Source organism: Acomys minous, assembly GCF_964271855.1.
Source record: "Acomys minous genome assembly, chromosome: 3".
NCBI classification, from domain to species: Eukaryota; Metazoa; Chordata; class Mammalia; order Rodentia; family Muridae; genus Acomys; species Acomys minous.
In genome coordinates, this window is record NC_140485.1 from 143,140,012 (window position 1) to 143,160,238 (window position 20,227).

Genomic DNA, 20,227 nt, shown 5'->3' on the forward strand with positions numbered 1-20,227 from the left:
GGCCTGGCCTCTAAGATGGCCTGGGGAGGTGTGTGTGCTGGTCATAAATCCATAGACCAGGATGCAAGAGCCGTCTACTGACTATAGTGGTTAGGTCAGTTTAGAAGCACCTTGAGAGGTCACCATCTACAACCATGGTCCTCAACCTTGCTGGTGCCACGGCCCTTTAATGCAGTTCCTCATGTTGTGGTGACCCCAACCATAAGATTATTTCGTTGCTACCTCATAACTGTAATTTTGCTACTGTTATGAATCGTAATGTAGATACCTCATAAGCGACCCCGTGAAAGGGTCATTTCACCAAGAGGTTGCAAACTGCTGATCTAGAACATACTGTGCTTATTGTTCAGAAATGCTGAAGGAAGAAGACCCAGAGCCAGCTGACTAAGACCCACTCAAAAACACTGCTAAACTCAGCTCCAAGCCCTGCTACATGCAGACCTTAGTCAGGAGCCAGTCTGTCAAGGGTCCCGCCATCTCCCAGCTTTCTATTGTAACCTGGGTTTTTGCTGTGGACACTGACTCTGTGCCTCAGTATAGGCTTTGTCACCTGCAGGGACTGTGGACCATCAGAAAACAGACCCTCCTGTCTCCATCCTGGGCCGTGGCCAGGGCCTGCCACATCAGTGACTAGGCCCTGAGTGCCCAGGCCTCTCCCCACACAGAAGTCCTTGTGGCCATAACCCTAAGCTGGTTCTGCTGTTACTTCAGGTCCCTGTGGCCTAGGGGAGTTTTGTCTTTGTCAGTTTTCAGATCAAACTTGGCTTCTCCCCTGCGTTGGTTTTTCGTGACAGGGTTTCTCTGTGTAGCCTTGGCTGTCCTAGACTCGCTTTGTAGACCAGGCTGGCCTCGAACTCACAGCAATCTGCCTGCCTCTGCCCCCCGAGTGCTGGAATTAAAGGCGTGCGCCACCATACCCAGCTAAACTTGGCTTTTTAAAAAGAATTTGTAGACTCCTGTGAAGATTTCTCTTCTGAAGAATCTTCTCACGCTGCTACCAGGAGCTCACACCTCATCTCAAGCTGACCGTGCCCTTGGGTTCCTTAGGTCCCCCTTGAGGCAGGGCTTCAGCTAAGCCCGCCTCTGACTAGATGCAGGTGCCACCAATGCCCAAAGCCATGGCAATCAAAGCTCCTAACTTCGGAGCTGCTCCCTGGGCTGTGAGGACTGCTGCTGGGAAACGCGGCTCCTCATCCTGGGAGCATCGCAGCTGCCCAGGAGAAGCAGGTCAGTATCTCACAGAGCCGCCCCGAGTGTCGCCCGAGCATGTGTGTTTCCTATGGGGACCAAAGCAAACCTTCGCTGCTGTAACTTTGCTCGGAAAGCCATGTTGACGTCTAACACCAGAGCACAGTTGTCATCACAGGGGAAGCCATCCACCAGGCTCCAAATTGAGACACAAAAGACAGTCATTTCCTGAGCATCACCCAGAACCAGAGAGGCTGAAGGAGCAGACCATGTCGTCGTCGCCTCACGTCATGAAGAGGCACTTTGTGAGCGTCGTGTTGGTCTCTACTGTGCAGGCCGAACTACAAAGAAATGCACCACACGGAGGCGGAGAGGAAAGGGGAGAGATGGACATGGATTCTGGTTGTCACAGCCACCGCTGTGAGCCAGGAAGAAGTCACTAAAGAAATGCCACCACACATTGTCCTGCGGCACCATGACACCCAGATGTGGACTTGTGGGGATGGGATTAAGCGGCCAGAGTGCTCGTCCTACACAGTCAGGCTCGCTCTTGGGATTTCATGAGTGCTATGACTAGACTCCCAGGAAGAACCACACAGCCAGAGCTCCCCTCCCGCCGCCTGCTTTGGGATGGTAATTTCTAGAATCAGCTTATGAATGTTCCTCCTATTTATCAGCCGCTCGGCTCCTAGCCGTTTTCATTACACTTGTCTATTTTTAACTCTCATCTGGACCCTGGTGCCCTTGCTGATTTACTTACTCACACGGTGTGCGCTTTGGTTTGGTCAGCAAGTTCAGTGTGACAAGGAGAACCTCAGATACCTCAACTGGCAGGGCCTTGTTCAGCTTTAGAAAGTTGGTTTACAGAGAGAAAACGGATAATGCTAATAAACTACAGCCACCTCACCCCCATTCCATCTTCCATCCGCTGACACCTCCTTCTAGCAAGCCTCCCTCCCACTCTCGTGACATATTTATGTAGGAGGTGAAATGACTAAAATTCATTATGTAAATGTATGAAACTGTCAAACAGTAATAAAATGATTAGAAACCTGTAATGCCCCTGTTTCTCTAAGTCTGTAACTCCACTCTGAGAGCCCATTGGTGGTGACGGGTCCTCACAGTCAACCTGCCGGGGTCTGGAGTCACCTAGGAGACGCACTTCTGGGGGTGTTGGTGAGGGCGCTGTAGAGAGGCTTGACTGAGGAGGAACGCACAGTACCGTCCGTGGACAGGGAAAGAGGAGCCAGCTAAGCACGTCACTTGTTCTGCCTGCCTCCTGACAGTGGGCACAGTGTGAGCAGCGGCTCCCGGCTCCTGCCTCCTGCCTTCCCAGCCAACATGGCTGCCTGGGAACTCGCTCCTTGAGTGCTTTGTCAGGTGGTTTTTCACAGCGGTGAGAGGTTAGTGCGTTGTCACGTTTCTGAAGTTTAGGAAACTTCTAAGTACCTTTCAGTCTAACACAGTGGTCCTCGCCCTTCCCGACACTGCGGCCCTTTCATACAGCTCCTTGTGTTGTGGTGACCCCAACCATAAAATTACTTTCGTTGCTTCTTCATAACTGTAATGTTGCTACTTTTATGAATCATAACGTAAATATCTAATATGATATATAACCCTTGTGAGAAGGTCATTTCACCATCAGGGGTCAGGACCCACAGCTTGAGAACTACCGGCCTAATGTTTACTCTTAGTAGGATCCTAGCTGGCAAAACCTTAAGCATCCAACAGTTGATACTTTGTTGTATATTGACTTGTCCCAGTATACCACGATGTCGCAGGTAATTTATAGCAAGCATGGAAAGTTTTATATTGTAGGTCAGTGCAGTGTGCGTTTTTGAATGATGGGACTGACGCGATTGTTTTGGTCTTTGTACTTGTGTTTCTCAGGATTTTCTCAATGCAAAGGAGAGACACTGGATGATAAATTAGGGGCAGGGCCAGGGGCAGTGAAAATATCACCATGTAGGCTCAGTGTGACCGATGAAAGATTTTCAGCCAGGCTGCTGCCTCATTTAGACCTGAGTGAAAGGCTCACAGTGGGTGCTTTCACATAATTCTGTGAGCTTTAGTATCTGTAGTGTATGAAAGGGGTGGTTTGCTGTGGCTGCCTTCCCCTCTCTCACAGGAGCGGTGGTGGTGGTGGTGGTGGAGGTGGTGGTGATGGTGGTGGAGGAGGAGGTGGTGATGGTGGTGATGGTGGTGGAGGTGGTGGTGATGGTGGTGGAGGTGGTGGTGATGGTGGTGGAGGTGGTGGAGGTGGTGGTGATGGTGGTAGTGATGATTGTTAGGATTCTTCTTTAGTCTGCCTACCTGTGATGTCACTGCTTACCTGCCATGGGGGCGTGGCGCTCTCTCTCTCTCCCTCTCTCTCTCTTTACTTCTCTATTTCTCTACCTCCCTTTTCTCTTCTCTCTCTTTCTGGGGTACCCTTTCCCCTTTTCCTTCTCTCCCCCATGCTCATCTAATAAACTCTGTATAACATAATATGTGCCTGGTACCTTGTATTCTATCATTGCTTTAATTTTTATATAAAACAATGATGGTGGCTGTGGCGGCGGCAGCGGCGGCGGCGGCGGCTGTGGCAGTGATGTGAGATCCCAGGCCCCAGCCTCTGGAGCCCACAGAATCAGCACTGTTTGTGTGGATAAACAACCTATGATGAACAAGGGCTGCCCTTGGCCCTCGCCTTATCTCAGCTCCCTTCCTGGCTGGTGCTATTTTAGTGTGTGGCAGTTTGTGTGAGAGATTGCTGGTGCCATGTTGTCTCTGTCAGACATTGTTAATGGGCTGTAACCCAGACCGCTGCCATCATAGACAAAGCTACAGAGCATGCAGGGTCGGTATGAGCGCCTCCTGTTCTCTCTCCGCCCCTGACTTCCCCTTACCCTCTCACTCTCCTCCTGCTACAGCTCTCCCGCAGGGGAAGGGAGTCCTTAAGCCACGTGCAGTGCACTGCTCATTGCGTTTGTCCTTCACACTAGAAGGGGAACCTGGTGGCCGAGGTCTCCAGTGCCTACCATCTGGCTGCTATCACACTGACGGACGGGCAGGGATTGGAGATGAAGGAGCAAACTCATGTGCTCTCTTTTCCTCTGCAGTTCGAGATGCTCACAGGGTCCCTGCCATTCCAGGGGAAGGACAGGAAGGAAACAATGTCCCTCATCCTCAAGTGAGTGTGGGTACCTACTCCAAAGCACACAGCTCACCCAGGAGCAGAGGAGGTGGGCAGCTGGGCTTTAGTGTGAGCACTGGCTTTGGGGGAAGAGCCGTCTGCTCTGTGTCACAGTCATCATGGCTGCAGTCACGCCAGCCGTATGGGACCCTTGGTGCCCCGGAAGGCCAGCTAGGGAACTCTGATGAACTCTCAGGCTCAGACAGGGATAAGCTCATGTGGATTACCCAGTGCTGGCTCCCAAATGGGGTGAAAATGTGAGGCACCCTCAGGGAGGGCACAGGGGCAGCGCTTCCGCTCTTCCTGCGGCCCCTGCTCATGACCAGCCACACCCCAGCTGGCTGGAGTCGGCACAGTTTGGCTTGAGACGGTCTCTGCAGACTCACTTACTTAAGGACAGGAGTGCTTTCAAGATCCCTCCCTGGCCCCGTGCCGTAAAGCCCTAGATGAGCTGGGTATGAGCATCAGAGAAGAGCAAGAAGTGGGGGGATGGGAACCCCAAATCAAGGCTCAGTGGGAGAAGTCATAGCACTGTGACCACCAGAGTACTGACATAAAGGGACATTACTAAATTTGGGAGGCATCAAGTACCGCACGCCAAGCCTTTGTTAGTTCCTTCCTTACACGTGGGGTAAAATATATGTGGAGGAAACTCTACTGCAAGGACACACATCACAAAGGTTTGCACTGTTCAGAATTCCCTTAGGGCTCTTCCAGAGCAGCCAGGGATGCCCTGTGCACGCGGCCAGTGCTGCCCATAGCGCCACCCTGCGTTCTTGAGGGAACGCCTCTGCCCCCTGGGTCTTGATGGGAACTTGGTTTGCTTTTTACTGAAGCTGGAGCCGTCCCTCCAGCAGCCCCACGTGGCTGTCCTAGCTGACGGGTCAGCCCATCCTCAGTGCCTGGTCCTCAGGAAGGTCCGAGGACACCAGGGTCCAACACCCCTGCTGGGCCTTTGGGATGCCTGCAGCCTGACCCAGGGAAGAGGAGGGAGCCACTGTCCCCAGGGTACCAGGAAGGGACTTAACAACCTTCCCCCGCCGATAAGATCTCTGCTTTAAAAACAAAAACAAAACCAAAAAAACCTTCATGTTAAAAAAAATTTTTTGTCTTGAAAAATCATTTCCATTGAAAATATTGTTGGTGCTCAGGGAGCCAGTGTTGCTGTTTTGAGTATGCAGTGTGTTTTCAGTGGGTTAGTTAGTGGCAGTTGTGAAAATTCATTTTAAGTTTGGTAATGGTCAACACCTACCTGCACGCCAGGAGCTGAAGCTCTTTGGTCCTTCACATAGTTTTAAGGCATAACGGGTACTGGCACTGTTGCTCTGGGTGCCGGGGGGCCTGTCCATCTGGGGGTCTGTCCGCCTGGGGGCCTGTCCATCTGGGGGTCTGTCCGCCTGGGAGTCTGTCCGCTTGCACACACAGTGGCCTCGTAGAGCTAGAGGACGCACGGACCTTTACCCTCCACTTCCTAACCTCATCCTGTTCTGACTTCCAGAGCCAAGCTGGGAATGCCGCAGTTCCTCAGTGTGGAGGCACAGAGCCTGCTGAGGGCCCTGTTCAAACGGAACCCCTGCAACCGGTTAGGTAAGGCTCCCGTGACACCCCCTCTTGCAGGAATGCAGTGACTGCCCCCTCTTAAGAGTGTGAGGGGTCACTATTCCCCTTCCCCATCGGAACATGGACGACTACCTCCCCGCACCCTAACTCACACTGAACTGTGTGCTTTGCCTTGCTGGGGTCACAGGAAGCAGAGGGTCCCCGAAGCTGGGAACATCCATGTGTGGTCTATCCTCCACACACATACGCTCTTATCAGGATTGCTGAGAGGCATACGATTCTCAGGGTATCGTAATTTGATCTTTAAAAAATTCTCTGCACAAAACCACTACAGACAGGATGGTTGAAAGGTCACTTCTAATTTGTAACCTCTTAAGTTAAAAACACCAACATGTACAAAGCCCTGTTTACTTTGGCATTAAACCCTCCCCTAACCATACAGAGTTTACAGTTTGGCCTGGGAAGCCTTGGGGATGGACTGAGACAAGGGGGCGGGGTAAGGGTCTGTGGCAGTGTGAGCGCAGTGTGCTTCTGAACTGCTTGTTCCACAGATCAGCAGAAGGCACACAGGCCATTGGCTGCAGCCTCACAGACTGGACCACGTCATTAGGACGGGAGGCAGGAAATATTTCATCCTCGAAGAAGTAATTAAATTTTCCTTTCTGCCTGGCTCAGCACCAAAGGAAGCTCAGCCTCAATCAATTTCTCTCACGTATCCATTTCAGCTCAGGGAACTTGTGTAGTAACTTGCAATCTTTCAGTGATTAAGAAAATAAAGTTACTATTAAAAGCACTGCCCCACTTCCTAGCGTGAGGGGATTCGTGAACAGCGAGTGAGGCGTAAGGACTGCAAACCTCTGCTGTGCTACTTCAGCAGTTAGGTTCACCTTCGTCTTCTAAGCCAGGTCTCACGTCATGCACAGCTCTTCCCTCCTGAAGTGGCCTTAGATGACAGTTCCAGCTAAGGTAGGATAGGACAAGGAAAAAACAAAAGTCCACTTCATGAGCTTGTCAGAGACTCATCAGCTGTAGTCGCCTCGGACCGCCTCCTGGCACCACATCCGTCCTCCCCCATGACCTTCAGTCCCAGACTCAGGCAAGGTCACTAGGGAAGCAAGAATGGCTGGCGATGCCAAGAGTGTTATATACAGAGGACACTGGCAGTGTCCTTGTCCTGAGTGGAGCCTGTAATCATCTCCAGGGCCAGCCTAGGGGAGCATGGTGCAGCTGTCTGCTGTGCCCCTGCGTGTCCACTGGGCTGTCCCCGTGGGTCAAAGAGCTGGCACTCTTCCCCAGCTGGCCAGAGCAGCTTCCCGGGCAGAAGCTGAACAAGATGGCCAACAGGAAAGTGAAATCCCAAGATGCCAGTGGCAAGATGAGACGCAGGACCCACGATGGGACTGCTCAGGGCCACAGTGGGCTCGTTGGTGTAGATGTGCTGGCCTCGGCGTTGGGAGGAAGCCCTGAGCCAGATTGTCCGTGTGCCTTTGGTCACTTAAGCAAATCTCAGTAAGACCTGAGACCTCAGCCAAGAATCACTGGCCTCTCCTGGCACTGGGCGGGTTATGAGCATCCTCACGGGGGGGGGGGGGGGGGGTGTAAAGCCAGGCTCATGTGTCTGTGGCCTGAGGCCCCAGCAAAGCTCTGAACGGCCGGGCTTGCCTTACTTTCTTCCTCAGTTCCTGATAGGGAATGCGCAGTTAGGGCCTGTGGCCCGTGGTGGAGCATGGACGGTGGGGCTCTCATCTTCAGGCTGGGAGCACTGTGATGTCGGAGGACCCAGGTGCCCATTGGTCCCAGCACTGCCTCCTTACTACACTTTCTCCAGGGCAGAGCAGCCCTGAGGTGAGCCTCCCTGGGCGCAGAGCTGGGTCCTTGCTCTCTGAACAGATCACCTTTGAGATGCTGAGGATCCCACCCAGGACGTTGGTCGTGCTAGGCAAACACTTGACCTCTAAACTACACCTCAAGCCCTCTTATTCCATTTGATCACAGGTCTTAACTAAACTACCCAGGCTGCCTTTGAACTCACTCCCCAGCCCAGGTAGGCCTTGAATTTGAGATCCTTGTGCCTCGGTCTCCAGAGGAGCTGGGTCAGAGCGTCCCTGAGCACTCCTGCCCCTCAGAGGCACGGCTTCTGAATCCCTATGCAGGACCAAGAGCGCAGGAGAAGCCGTTGCACGTTGTTCCCACACACCTCTGAAGCCTAGAACCATGTTTGGAGGCCTGGCCTGCTTCATCCATCTTCTAAAGGTCTAACTGCCCCAGCCAGTTCTTTCTGGTAAGCCCGAGGCATGCCTGGTGCTCCTTCCTGACTGGCCTCCACTGTCCAGTATGAGTGCAGCCATGTTGAATGGACCCTGAGGCAGTTAAAGGATGGTGACAGATGTGACAGCTGCTGCTGAGCGACCAGGCGAACACTTGACTGAGTGCCGTGCTCCAGCAGTCGCCCCCAGAAAAGCTGATCAAAGAACTGCCTAATCCACCTATAACTAGGGAGGCATCAGGGAGGGCAGTGGTGGTGCATGCCTTTAATCCCAGCACTCAGGAGGCAGAGGCAGACGGGTCTTTGAGTTCAAAGCCAGCCTGGTCTACAGAGTGAGTTCTAGGACAGCCAGGGCTACATAGAGAAACTCTGCCTTGAGAAACAGCAACAACAACAATGAAAACACAAGCAAACAAACAAAAACAAAAACGGGGAGTCGTCCCAATAGTAGCTTTTGGCTGCAAAGAACACATTTCAAGTTGTAGCTTGCCTCTCCCCTGGTGGGCCACGTGTCTTGTGGGCCTTTCCTGGCAGCCTGGACCCTCCCGCTGTTTCAGTGTTCTGTCCTCTGTGACTTTGCTTTTTCATTCTCCTGCTTGGCTACTTTGTGGCCACAAAGTAGCTATAACCGCTCCAGACTGTAACATCCATACAGAAGGGAGGAAGAGGGGGAAACAAGTGCTTGTGTCCTTTTAGTCAGGAAAGCTTTTCTGAGAGTCTTCCTCGAAGCCTTTACTTCTTGCTTATAGAACTTGGTCCCTGAGTAGAAGAGAGGCGGGAAAATGGGGGTGTGGTGGTTGGAGTAACATAAAGAGGGCTGGGAAGCAGGCTTCACTAGCAGCCCACTGGGTCAGCAGAGGGTCCAGCAAGTCAAGCTTGGTGAAGGCAGGTCTGCCATCCGCTCACCTCAGACCTGGGTGGCTGAGCTGTGGAGGCCTGGGAGCGCTTGCTGGTGCTGAGTGAATGGGAAAAAAGGCGCCATGATTTGACACTCTGAGGAGAAGCTGAGACGTAGAGGCCAGTGGCTGCTGGTGTGGAACCCAGCTGAGTGTCCAACCCAACACTCTCCGTCGTCCTCATCAAGGGGTACAGCAGAGGAGACCCTGATCACAGTGTCTGAGTCCCACTGGGCTGCACAGTGTCTGCTCCCAGGCTGGGGTACAGGCTGGGGCACCATCCATGCCAGAATGTGCTGCTCCTGACTGTGCTCAGGGAGGCTCTGTCACTAAGCGTTTCTCCACCAGGGACTTTCATGCGCTTACCATACTGGTTCAGCATTCGCCCCTGAGGAGTTCCTCTCTGAGCTCCGCACAGCATGGTGTGGTGGTGCCCACCACCTAGCAGCAGCCTTAGCTTGCCATCCCTTCTCCTCAGACGTGAGGACGCCTCACCTGTGGTTCTTCCCTGTGGCTGCGTGGTTCGCTCTTACTTACGGCCCTGACTCTTAGCAGCTGAAAAGGACCGTGCCTGTCCCATTTTGTCAGCATTGCGTTTCGGCTCCTGAGTGTAGGAATCAGTGCTCCTGCCCCTCTCGGCTTCCAGGACGAGAGACCAGTGTTGAGGTGAGGGACCAGGATGCCTCCTCCTCTTGTCCCCCTGTCCACGCCAGCATGTGTAAGGGTCTCCCACAGAAGTCAGAGCACTTCGTTTTCGTTGGGCCACAGATGGTGGAAAGCAAGGTCTCTCGCCGCTTGAGCTTCTGTGCCCATCCATAAGTGAGCGCTGGGCCTGACCTGGCAGTGTGGGACATGAGACCAGCGGGTCATTCCCTGAGGTCCCTCCTGACCTCTCCCTCCTCTCCAGGGTCCTCATCTCAACCGTGGGACCCTTGTGCAACCATGAGGTTTGAGGAACCCATTATATCTGGTGTTTTCATAAACACTTCTTAGGACATCAGGGAACTGCAGGAACTCCATGTTGGAAGCCTCAAAGCAGGGGTTGGTCCCACTTGAGAGCCACAGTACTTTGGACACAGCTTTCTCCTGTGCAAAAAATATCATGAGGGCTGACAGCCACTTCCAAGGGGGCTTTGGCATCTCGAGCCAAGTCAGATGTCAGTATCCTGTTCAGAGCCCTAAGTTGGAGCCAAGCATTGGTGTCTGATTAACTGTGAGACAACAGAACACCGTCGTGCCCTTGGGGTCTTTTGGGGAGTGCTCTCTGAGGTTGGGCTGTCTCTGAGTTCTTAGGGATCTGCTATACTTGCAAATGAATTCTGTTCAACTTAATTTGCAACAAGATTGTTCCTTTTTCCTCTTTCCCTGAGTAGAAGCCCCTGAACTTTCACAATGATTGCACTTGCTGAATTGGTTGGAAATCTCAGTTTATTTGTTTTCCTTAAATTGTACCCACTTTTGTTCTGTACAAAAAAATGGGCATAAAAGATAGGAATGCTTAGGAAAACAGAAGAAAGATAATTATATAAAATTCTAGCTTTAACAGACTTGTGTTATTTTGAGATTGTACTTATCAGCTCCAAAGGCATCCGGTGAGGACTTCAGTTCGTTAGCAGACTTCCCGTCTCACAAGGCAGTTGCGATCACAGACTTCTTGCTTCCTGAGAAAGTCTTCATACCTGTTTCTGTTTTGAGTGTGTTGAGATTAAGACACAGAACTCTGGTCCTTTTATACTCACAGATTTGGATGAGAGTAGAGATGTGGTGACCTTGGCAGGGTCTCAGTGAATGGATGGCACCCAGGGATGCTGGTCTGAAGCTATCCCACAGTAAGTCCAGCTGAATAGGGAAAGCCCATGACCTTTACCCAGCCAGCTCCAGCATGGGGACTGCACCCTTCAGACACGACAGATGTCCTGAGGAAGGCTTCCACCACACACTAGGTAGCTGGACTGCAGCTGTGGTCCAGCAGAGAGATGCTGTGCCTGCGTGATATGGCCTGATGTATGCTTCAGTTCAAAGGGAAACAGAGCTGAGTAAACTGCACACAGCAGCCCAGGATGGCCAGTCTGCATGAGATGCAAGGGTAGGAGACAGGTTTCCGAAGACAAACACAGATGTGCTCATTTCCTAGGTGGCCAGCAGGGGGCACCCCTTCTGCCTCATGCTCCTTAGCAGGCTGGCTCTCTAGGCAGTAAGCACATATTTTTATATTTTAAAAATCTTTTTTTTTAAAGCAGGGATCTGTTTTGAAAGGAAACAGCATTTAGACTCTGAGGCCCACTGGCCCACCTCAGCCTTGGTACTGCCTATATGGTGGTACCCACAGTCCCCTCTGCCCATCCTGAGGGCCACACTGGCACCCATAGCAGCCAGGGGAGCAGGAGAATGTGTAACTAAGGTGCTCAGTCACACTTGTACCCAGCACGAGGGTCTTCAGGTGAAGACTCAATGACACCGGGAAGGTTCCCCTTGCCCTTGGGTTTGGTGAAATAGCACAGCCCACAAAAAATGGGGCTGAGAGAGAGCACAGAATGGTGGAGGAGACCCAGAGGCTCAGCAAGGCTTGCCACAGGCTCCCCCAGCCTACATCCCACTCCTAGGACCCCATCTCTTGAACAAGTGTCCTGAGACCCAACGCCATGCGAGTAGTCAGCATCTCTGTGCCTGGCTCCGGCCCGGAAAGGTAGGCAAGCGTAGTGGTAGCTATTTGGTTCTCTCTTGCCTTTGGAAGAAAGGGGCCCTGGCTTTTCTGCTTCCTATGGAGGCGAGTGTTGTATTTGCTCCAGAGAGAAAAGCTGGTAAGAGACAGGTGTATGAGAGAGGCCAGAGGAACTTTGTCCTCCAGGGCTTCACTTTGGGGTTCATTTTCTGAGCCCCAACATGTTACACTGATGGTCCAAGCCAGCATTCTTCCTCGCTATACTTGGGCAGATGATGAGGACAGTACAGTGTCATGAAGGACAGGTGTGTGCGCAGTACAGTGTCATGAAGGACAGGTGTGTGCGCAGAGCATGATCTAGGAGGGTCTCATTCGAGCCCCTCATTCATATGCTGGGCTTGGGGGTCTTCCCAGATCTGGCAGATGATCCTCATTATCAGGACTTGTGGGATGACGTACAAAAAACACAGCTTGGGGTGCACATAGATGCCTTGCTGCCAGGGTGCAGGGGGCGGGGGCAGATCCTCAGCTATGACCCGTGCCTGTTCTCTGCTTGACTGTGCAACTTCCAGCCCATAGCTCAACCTCTCTACCTGCTTGCCTGCTTATCTGTGAACTGAGAACAACAGCGTGTTCCTCAGAGTTGTCAGGTGCTGTGCTTCACAGGGACAGAACAGTGCCCGGCACGTAGGAAACACTGCCCTGTGTCACGTAGATTGAGTGTGACCGTACAGGGCCTGTGGAGGGGGTACCACAGTGTACAGGACATCTCAGAGAAGCCGACTCTCTGCGTTGCCCTTCCTCATCCTGAGCTGTCCCAGGCCTGAATCATCTCCACCTCACAGCCTTTTCCCTGGCTGACTGACTCGCTCTGTGCTCCATGGAAGCCTCCACCTGCCGTCTGTAGCCATACTAACTGTTGAATATGCTGAGTCCCCTCAGTGGTGCTGGGCGTGCCAAGGCCCTGAGGGCCAGAGGACACAGCAGCCTTGTGGGGACAGTTCCACATGCCTGCATGGGCTGAGGGAGTCAGGGCCCATCTTTGGCAGATGCCATGGAAATTACTGCCGGGGCTGCCTTCCAGGAACCTCGCCTGTGCCATAAAGGATCCAGCTCAGACCTGGCAGCTCAGAGAGGTTAAAAGTCAAGAAAGCATGGCGGGGGCTCAGTCCAGCCCCGTTACCCCAATGATGGAGAGGAGGGCATGTGACTCACCCTGCAGAATTCTGTGTGGACTTTTCAGACTCGGAGCCCTCTGGAGAAAGATAGCAGACTCAGGCTCTGAGCTGTGGCTGCTTGGTCTACTGGGCGTGTTCGCCATTCCTCAGGTGTAAGTCTCTGTCCTGACAAGGAACATCAACCGTATTAATCTGCTCCCTGGTCTTTCCAAAGCGAGCAGAGTTCCACTCGCCCTAATGAGCAGCTGCATCCTCTCCCAGAGGGTCCGGAAGTTCTCACCTGGGAGCCTGAGGTGAGGTCAGCAAGGAGTTAGGGGTGGGATGAACACCAACAACTTGGCAAGTGAGTGGTCCTCATCACACTGAACAGCGAGAATAGTCTAGAACAGCCACTGAGCCCTGCTCAGGTTCACACAGGACTTCTGTGTCTCCATTCTGTTTCCTGTCCAGAGGTGATCTAGACAGATGGCAGACACTGCCATCCCAGGTTCCACAAGCAGCGCTACCAACCTGTGTCCTCAGGTGTCATACACTGACCTTTGATGGCTTCTTCAAACCACACAAATAACCTGGGCTTTTATGTGAAGGTAGTCAGCTGAGAAGCAGCCCCAGGGATCCCTCAAGAACTCAAGGAGACTAGGGCTGTCTAATGATAGGGTAAGCACACAGGCACACAGGCACACACGCATAAACACGCTGCCCAGCAGTTCTACACAACACACACTTATCAGGCAAAGGCTGTTAACATCAAATGGGTGAGATTTCAATGGACAGAAATGATGAGCAAATAGCATGTAAGTGACTAAGAAATAAAAGGCAGAGCTCATATGTCTGTCAGTCCTGGACGGCTCTCCAGGTGGTTCCATAGAGACAGAGGGCTGAAGTCACAGGAGGTGAGGAAGGCAAGCCGCCAGCAGAGTGTACTCTGGGTGTTTCCAGGAGAATCTTGGGAGTCCGTGCAGCTCTAAAAGGACAACAAATGTGACCATTGCAGAGGAGCTAGGAATTGCCATGTTCAAGAGAAAACCAGTGAGAATCTTTTCATCAGACAAAACCTCTTGGGAAGAGCTGGCTGGACTTGTAAGTCCCTGATGCAATGGACACAGTGGAGGAGGGTATCCATGTGTTAAGAAGACCTGGCTAAACATGGGGGACGGAGAGAATCCCTTCCCAGGATAGTATGGGTCTCAACTCTGTGCTTCATGCCTTTAACCAAGTATAGAATGGTGGGCCCAGAGATGCATGCTTCAAGATGTCACCATGTCAAAAACAGACACGCGGTCCTCCATGCTGCCTGCCGGTCTCACTCTGAAGTCTTGTCAGTGCCCATGACAGGAGATGATTTGCAGGCATCTTTCCAGAACAGGAGAGGCTTGAGTAGTGTTTGGTCAAGATCCTGTAACATCGTAGCTCTGACTCCCACGTCAGCACAGACACATTCCCAGCCTTCCCGCCCGGAACTCTGTCTGCTATTCGTCAAATGTGTTCAGTCTGGATAAAGGCAAAGCCAAATCCACCACTCTCTTAAAAGGTTTCAGGAGAGGAGAAGACTAACATGAGGGAGAATGACTGAGTTTGTTCTCTAAAGGTCACTGCAGCTTTAAAGACCTGGATGCAGAAACCTTCCAGAACCTTCCAGCAATGTGTATAGTTTTTGAGCAATAATCAAAATATCAGCTCTTTAAGCAAACTTGGTGCCGGATTCTAGTTGCGGAGGAGCCGGAGGACGGGGGAGAGTGGCAGAGTGGCTTCACACACACCAGCAGCAGGTTCCCTCGCGTCTGCAGACCATACTGCAAGTGTATGCACGGAGGGCCTTCTAGCAGAGGCAAGGCAGGCCTCATGGACTGGTGCGCATGCTGAGGCCTGGGACGATGGGTGACATTCATCACCAGGACTCTTGAGTCTGGAGTTCTGGGCCTCATCAAAGGACTGAGGGACAGTGGCCCAGGAGGGCAGCTTTGGAAGTCAGGCCACCTGTTCTCGAGGTTACTTCAGCAGCAGAGAACCCCTCAAGGGAAGGACACTGGGTGCTGGGACTCAAAGCCCTGGTGCTGTGGTTTGGGCTACAGCAAGGGACACAGGTCCTCTGAAGCAGGAGCCTCCACCTGGGGGTCTGAAATGAAAGATCTGGGTCAGATCTGGGCACACGGTGGAGACCTCAGAGAGGGTGTCACAGCTGAGTTTGGAAGGCTCCCTTCTATGGTTCCAGATGGGGCCTGGAGCAGGTGACACGGCTTACATTAGCCTGAGTTGCTCATCTGGAAGTGACCGCTTTGTAGGGGACACAGGAGGGATGTGTGCTGCATGTCCCCAAAGGAGCCCCTGATACTGCCTCGTGTGGACATGGGGCCCCTGAGCCTGAGCCCTTGCCCTGGCTCCTTTACTTGTGTGTTTTCCTATCAAACTGTAGCAGCAACCAAACAACCCAGACTGAGACATAGAACCTGGTGTGACCGGCCCACTCGGATCTTTCCAAGCACCATGCGAGGTGGGAGGTGGTCTGTGTCCCTGCTGTGAGCAGAGCAGAGAACCAGGGGGTCTGAGCATGAGCCAGGGACGCCAGCCAGGACAGGTCACCACAGCATCTCCAGGTGGCCTTGTGCTGCCCTTCACAGTGTCACAAAGGAGCCCCCTCTAGGGTTCCAGGAGCTTCCTGAACTGAGTGGGGGCACACTCAAGAGGACTGTCTGATTTTGACCAGAACCACCAGGTCTTAGATTCAGGAGGTCAGGGTGCAGCGTGGATCGGGGTGGGGATGGGAAAGGCATTCATTTCCTCCTCTCAGTCAGGCACCGACAAGACTCCTGTGATTCCATTCCTAGCTGGCTGAGACCGGTTCTGTCTCTGACTCACGGCAGAATAGCCTGGGTACTTTGCCTGCCTTACAGTCCTAGGGAAAGCACAAGCTCCTTCCTCAGAGAAGCTGAACAGAAGGCACAGCGAGTCCCCTCACCGCCCCACCCCCACCCCCAGCACTCAGGTTCACATTAGGTGGCTGTGGGGGGTGTTGCCACTTGAACACACTCACACTGTTCCCCCGGAACTCATCACTCACCCTAGGCTGGCTCTGGCGCTGAGCGACACACAGAATGATCTCACAGCCACAGATACCCCCTGTCTCCTGCCAATCCCTGCAGCACACAGCTTAGGATTTTGATATAATCAAAGTAAGAGGAGTGGTTAGGTAGACGCAATGGTTGGACAGATCAGAGAGACCCACAAACTATCTCCAGCTGGCATCTGACCATTATGCAAGGGTTGGGTGTGGTGGAGGGGACCCCAGGCCAGGTACCATGTCTTACTACTTGGTCCTATCCACTCTCCTTTTCCTTTTATGAGAAGTTTCCTTCTCCTGGTAAATGGTACAGCAGCCTGGTCAGGTGCTCTACACAGTACCCTCTGGCCCTGCTGTGCTTTCTCAAGTCCTGGGAACCTGGCCTGATGCTGTGTTCTGCATGTTGTAAAGATGGTCTGCAACTGGGACAGCCACCTGCTCCTCTCTGGGCACCTGGACCCTGACGCCCACCTTTCCTTCACCACTCCTGCTTCACAGTGCATCCGTATCACAAGCCCTGGAGTCGACTGGGGGCTTCTTGGGCTCCGAGGCCGTAGCAGGTGCAAGATTTCTTCTCTGAAAAAGACCAAGCCAGGATTTGCCCTGCAGTGTGCCCTCTCATCCATCACACTGCTGTGTTAGTAGCAGTCGGAGGTAACACGTGGCCTTGGGCTTTTGCACTGACGAATATTCTCTACTGTGTTGTGGCAGGTGCTGGCATCGACGGAGTGGAGGAGATCAAGCGACATCCTTTCTTTGTCACCATAGACTGGAATGTAAGTTGCGTGTGGTGGTCTCCACTACTCACACAGGGGAAGGAGAGTGTGGAGGGAGCACTGCAGCTGTTTGTGAGCATGGCCTCTGTCTGCACTGAGAGACAAACCGAGACTCTGCACCTGTGGGTGAGCATGCTCAAGACGGCCAGCTTCCCAGAGAGGTGCGAACTGGTGAGCTGCTGCTGTCAGTCCTAAATCCTCACTAGTACACATGCCCATTGGATCCTCAACATCCATCGCCTTACACCTGCCCCAGCCATGCTAATGCTAGCTTCTGCTGAGGGAGAAGGCACACCAATGACAGACAGGCTTTCAGGATGACTTGCATCTGATAGCCTGCTGGGCTCTCCCCCTCCGTCATGGCATACCTCCCGATACCCATGCTGTCATACAATGTAGGTGGGACTTTATGTTAAATGAATCCCAGGGAACTTGTTAACAGAATATTTACACATCAGGGTGGGTGTAGCTCAATGGCAGAGTGCTTGGCCACCATACTTAAGGTCCTGGGCCCTGCCCCCAGCACTGCAAAAACGCAGAGAAGCAGAAGCAGAAAGTGTAAAGTTCACTCTCCACCCCGCCCTCCTCCTCCCCTTTTATGTCCTCTTTCATTTTACCTCAGAGGACAAAATAACAGCCCTGGGTTAAAACATCCCACATGGGGAGGAGTATCAAAGGGGGTGTGTGTCAAAGGGACTGTCAAGGGGAGTGTCAAGGGGGTGCTCCAGCCCTTTGTTCCCTGAGCTCCATCCACACCAGGCAAGGTGAGGGGGGGGAGGGTTCTGGCTCTGCTGGTCTAGTTACAGGGCTCCTTTGAATAAGGCTTCTCCCAGGGAAGGTCAGAGGAAAGCAGGCGGAATGTCAGCTTGCCTGTGTCTCCCTAGCAAGTGTTCAGAGAGCACATTAAAAAAAAAAAATTGGGACTGTCCCTGCAAAGCCAAGGAGGACAGGATATTGCAAAAGCAGAGCAAAACCTCCACCTCTGTCCACCAACAGGCCCCACAGCTCCCACTCAGCCTGTGCTTGAGGAAACGCCTCTGTGGAGACTGGCCCACAGATAGGCCTCATTCACAGTAGGCCTCATATTACCCTATGATCAGCACAGCATGGCATATGGGGTGTGGAAGCCAGGCCTAGGGGTGGCTCCTCCTATCTCTGGTAGGGGACACACCTTGGTTTCCTCTGCCACGTGGCATTCCCCTATCCCTACTTCTCATGCTCCTCTCTGAGGTGTACAGCCCTCCTTCCAGAGACCGTGCTGGGGAGTAGAAAGGGGCTTGGTGAGTCAGGGGGGTGCACAGGGAGGGGCTGGGGTGGCAGTCCTGGTGGAAGTCCCCGGCCGTGCCCACAGGTGGTGGCCCAGGTAGCACCCCCTCAGGGGGATCCGGCTGAGATGGAACTTTGGTGAATGGCAGTCTAATGGCATCCTAGAGCAGACGCTGGTCGCAGGGTCTGTATAATGAGCGTCCTAGGGTGTGAGCTGCAGATGGGTCTGGAACCCAGTGTTCCTCCGTTTATGTTGTGGTGAAATAATTGAGGGAGAAAACAACTTAGAGGGCCAGGGGTTTGTTTTGCCTCACAGTTCTAGGTTACAGCTGGAAGTCAAGTCCGCGGAAACTGGATGGAGCCAGTTGGTGACGTTGTATCTACAGTCAAGGGTGTGGAGAAAGTGCACAGGCCATGCCCTGGCTTGCTCCTGTGCTTGTGTACAACTGGGTGTCTCAACTCCGGATACACTTCAGGACTCCCTGCCTAGGGCATGGAGCCACATATGGTGGATTGCATCTTCCAGTGTCAATTATGTTAATTGGGACAGTCTTCCACAGGCCATGCCAGTGTCCCTCATTGAGACTTGTCTTCCTAGGTGATGACAGAGCTAATCACCACTCTGGGTCAAGGCTGGGCTAGTATGGGCTGCAGAAGGCTAGGTCTGTGCGGCCTTTTGGCAGCCACATACACATTCCATAGACTACACCAGGCCCTGAGCTTGCCTTGGCCTCTCTGTCTCTGGGGAGCCAAGTCCCTTCAGTGCAAACATAGATATTGAACTCCGGAACTAAGAAGTGGCATTTCTGTATCATTTGAACGTCATCCAAGCTAGACTAATGCAGGGAGGTGCGTTTGGTTCTTTGTTTCACCTTCTGGTTTTTACTTTGTTTGGCTTTAAAAGAGGCTCTTCTGGGTCACTAGAACCAAATCCGTTTACTGTCACCCTGTCCTTGACAGCACCCAGCAGAGCCTGGAGGGATGGCAGCCTGGGTCTGCCCAGGGCTCTGATGAATACCCTGCATGGTAGAGGAGCCACAAGCCTGCCTTCATGCTAACTCATCCAGCCATGAGCAGCATTTGTAGCCTGCCCGGAGTTGCCTGCAGCATGGTGATAGGAAGAGGCCCTGGCCTGGAGGGGTTCCAAAAGGTTTGCTGCACCACGAAGTGGTTGTTCAGCCACAGCAGGAGTGTGTGATTGTTGAGTGTTGAGAGAAAACAGAAGCAGGGAGGAGGCAAGCAGGAGGTAACCTGGAGAGGGAGAAAGGAGAAGATGGAGGCATGTCCCGTGCACTTGGGTGGGGTGAACGGCTCAGATCTGAAACCCACTCAAGTCCCGTGTTCTCCAGGACCCTTTTTGCCAGAGGGTCTCCTCCCATGCCCCTTGGCAATATGGACGTCCAGGAGCGACAAAAGGAAAAACATTTAATGGCATCAGATTCCTGCCTGTGGATTTTATCCAGGTGCAGCCTTAGGATACAGCTGAAAAAACAACAGCTTATTTATTTTGCTTTCTGCTGCCTTCTGTGTGACCCTAAAACTACCAGCATATATTTCTTCCTTTTTAAAATAAACACCTGTCAGGCACCAGTTGTCCCCTGGTTATTTGATGACCTGCAGGCACAGACCGTGTCATCTACCACAGAAGTGTGGTCACCAGTGTTAGCTGGAACGGGTGGAGGGTTCTCTGCCTTTCCATTTGCCCTCTGCTCCCAGCTCATTAGTGCAAGCCCCAGGTCTGCTCTCGGAACACCCGTGCCGCTTGCCTAGCTAAGTGAAAAACTGCAAGTTAATTATAGACCAGGAAGCTTGAGCAGAGGACGTGGGGCCAGCGAGTGTAAGCTGTGTTGACTTTTGCCGGGGAGCTGAAGCAGTGCTGAGAACTCAGGATTAGCATAAACCCAAGGTAAACATATAACATAAAAGGTGACCTCACAGGGCCAAGCAGGCCAGTGCACATCGGCATCTAGCCAGCCGGCTACTAGTGAGCAGACCCAGGGTGAAATGGCACCCAGATGGGCAGAAAACAAGCCTTCAGCAGATTCAGGCCCAGGGTAGCAGAGTGGAGACACCTGCCAAATTGCCTGTTTCCAGACCACTGTCCAAAGCCAAGGCACAGACACTCAGCATCAGGATTTGGCAGAGGTGGCTGCAGGCGTGGCGGCCATTACTGTCAACTGTTAATATGAGTGACTCGTGCAT

The 20,227-nt window shown here is 52.8% G+C and overlaps 1 protein-coding gene across 3 annotated transcripts in view; it reads left to right on the forward strand.

Annotated features, from left to right (window-relative positions):
- RPS6KA2 (ribosomal protein S6 kinase A2) overlaps positions 1 to 20,227 on the forward strand; it is a 376,214-nt gene that overhangs the window by 322,982 nt on the left and 33,005 nt on the right. For all 3 annotated transcript variants that reach the window (XM_084776488.1, XM_084776490.1, XM_084776489.1), the window contains 3 exons: positions 4,290 to 4,360; positions 5,862 to 5,950; positions 16,695 to 16,759. In XM_084776488.1, coding sequence (XP_084632614.1) covers positions 4,290 to 4,360; positions 5,862 to 5,950; positions 16,695 to 16,759 — 225 coding nt within the window. The remainder of the gene's footprint in view (positions 1 to 4,289; positions 4,361 to 5,861; positions 5,951 to 16,694; positions 16,760 to 20,227) is intronic.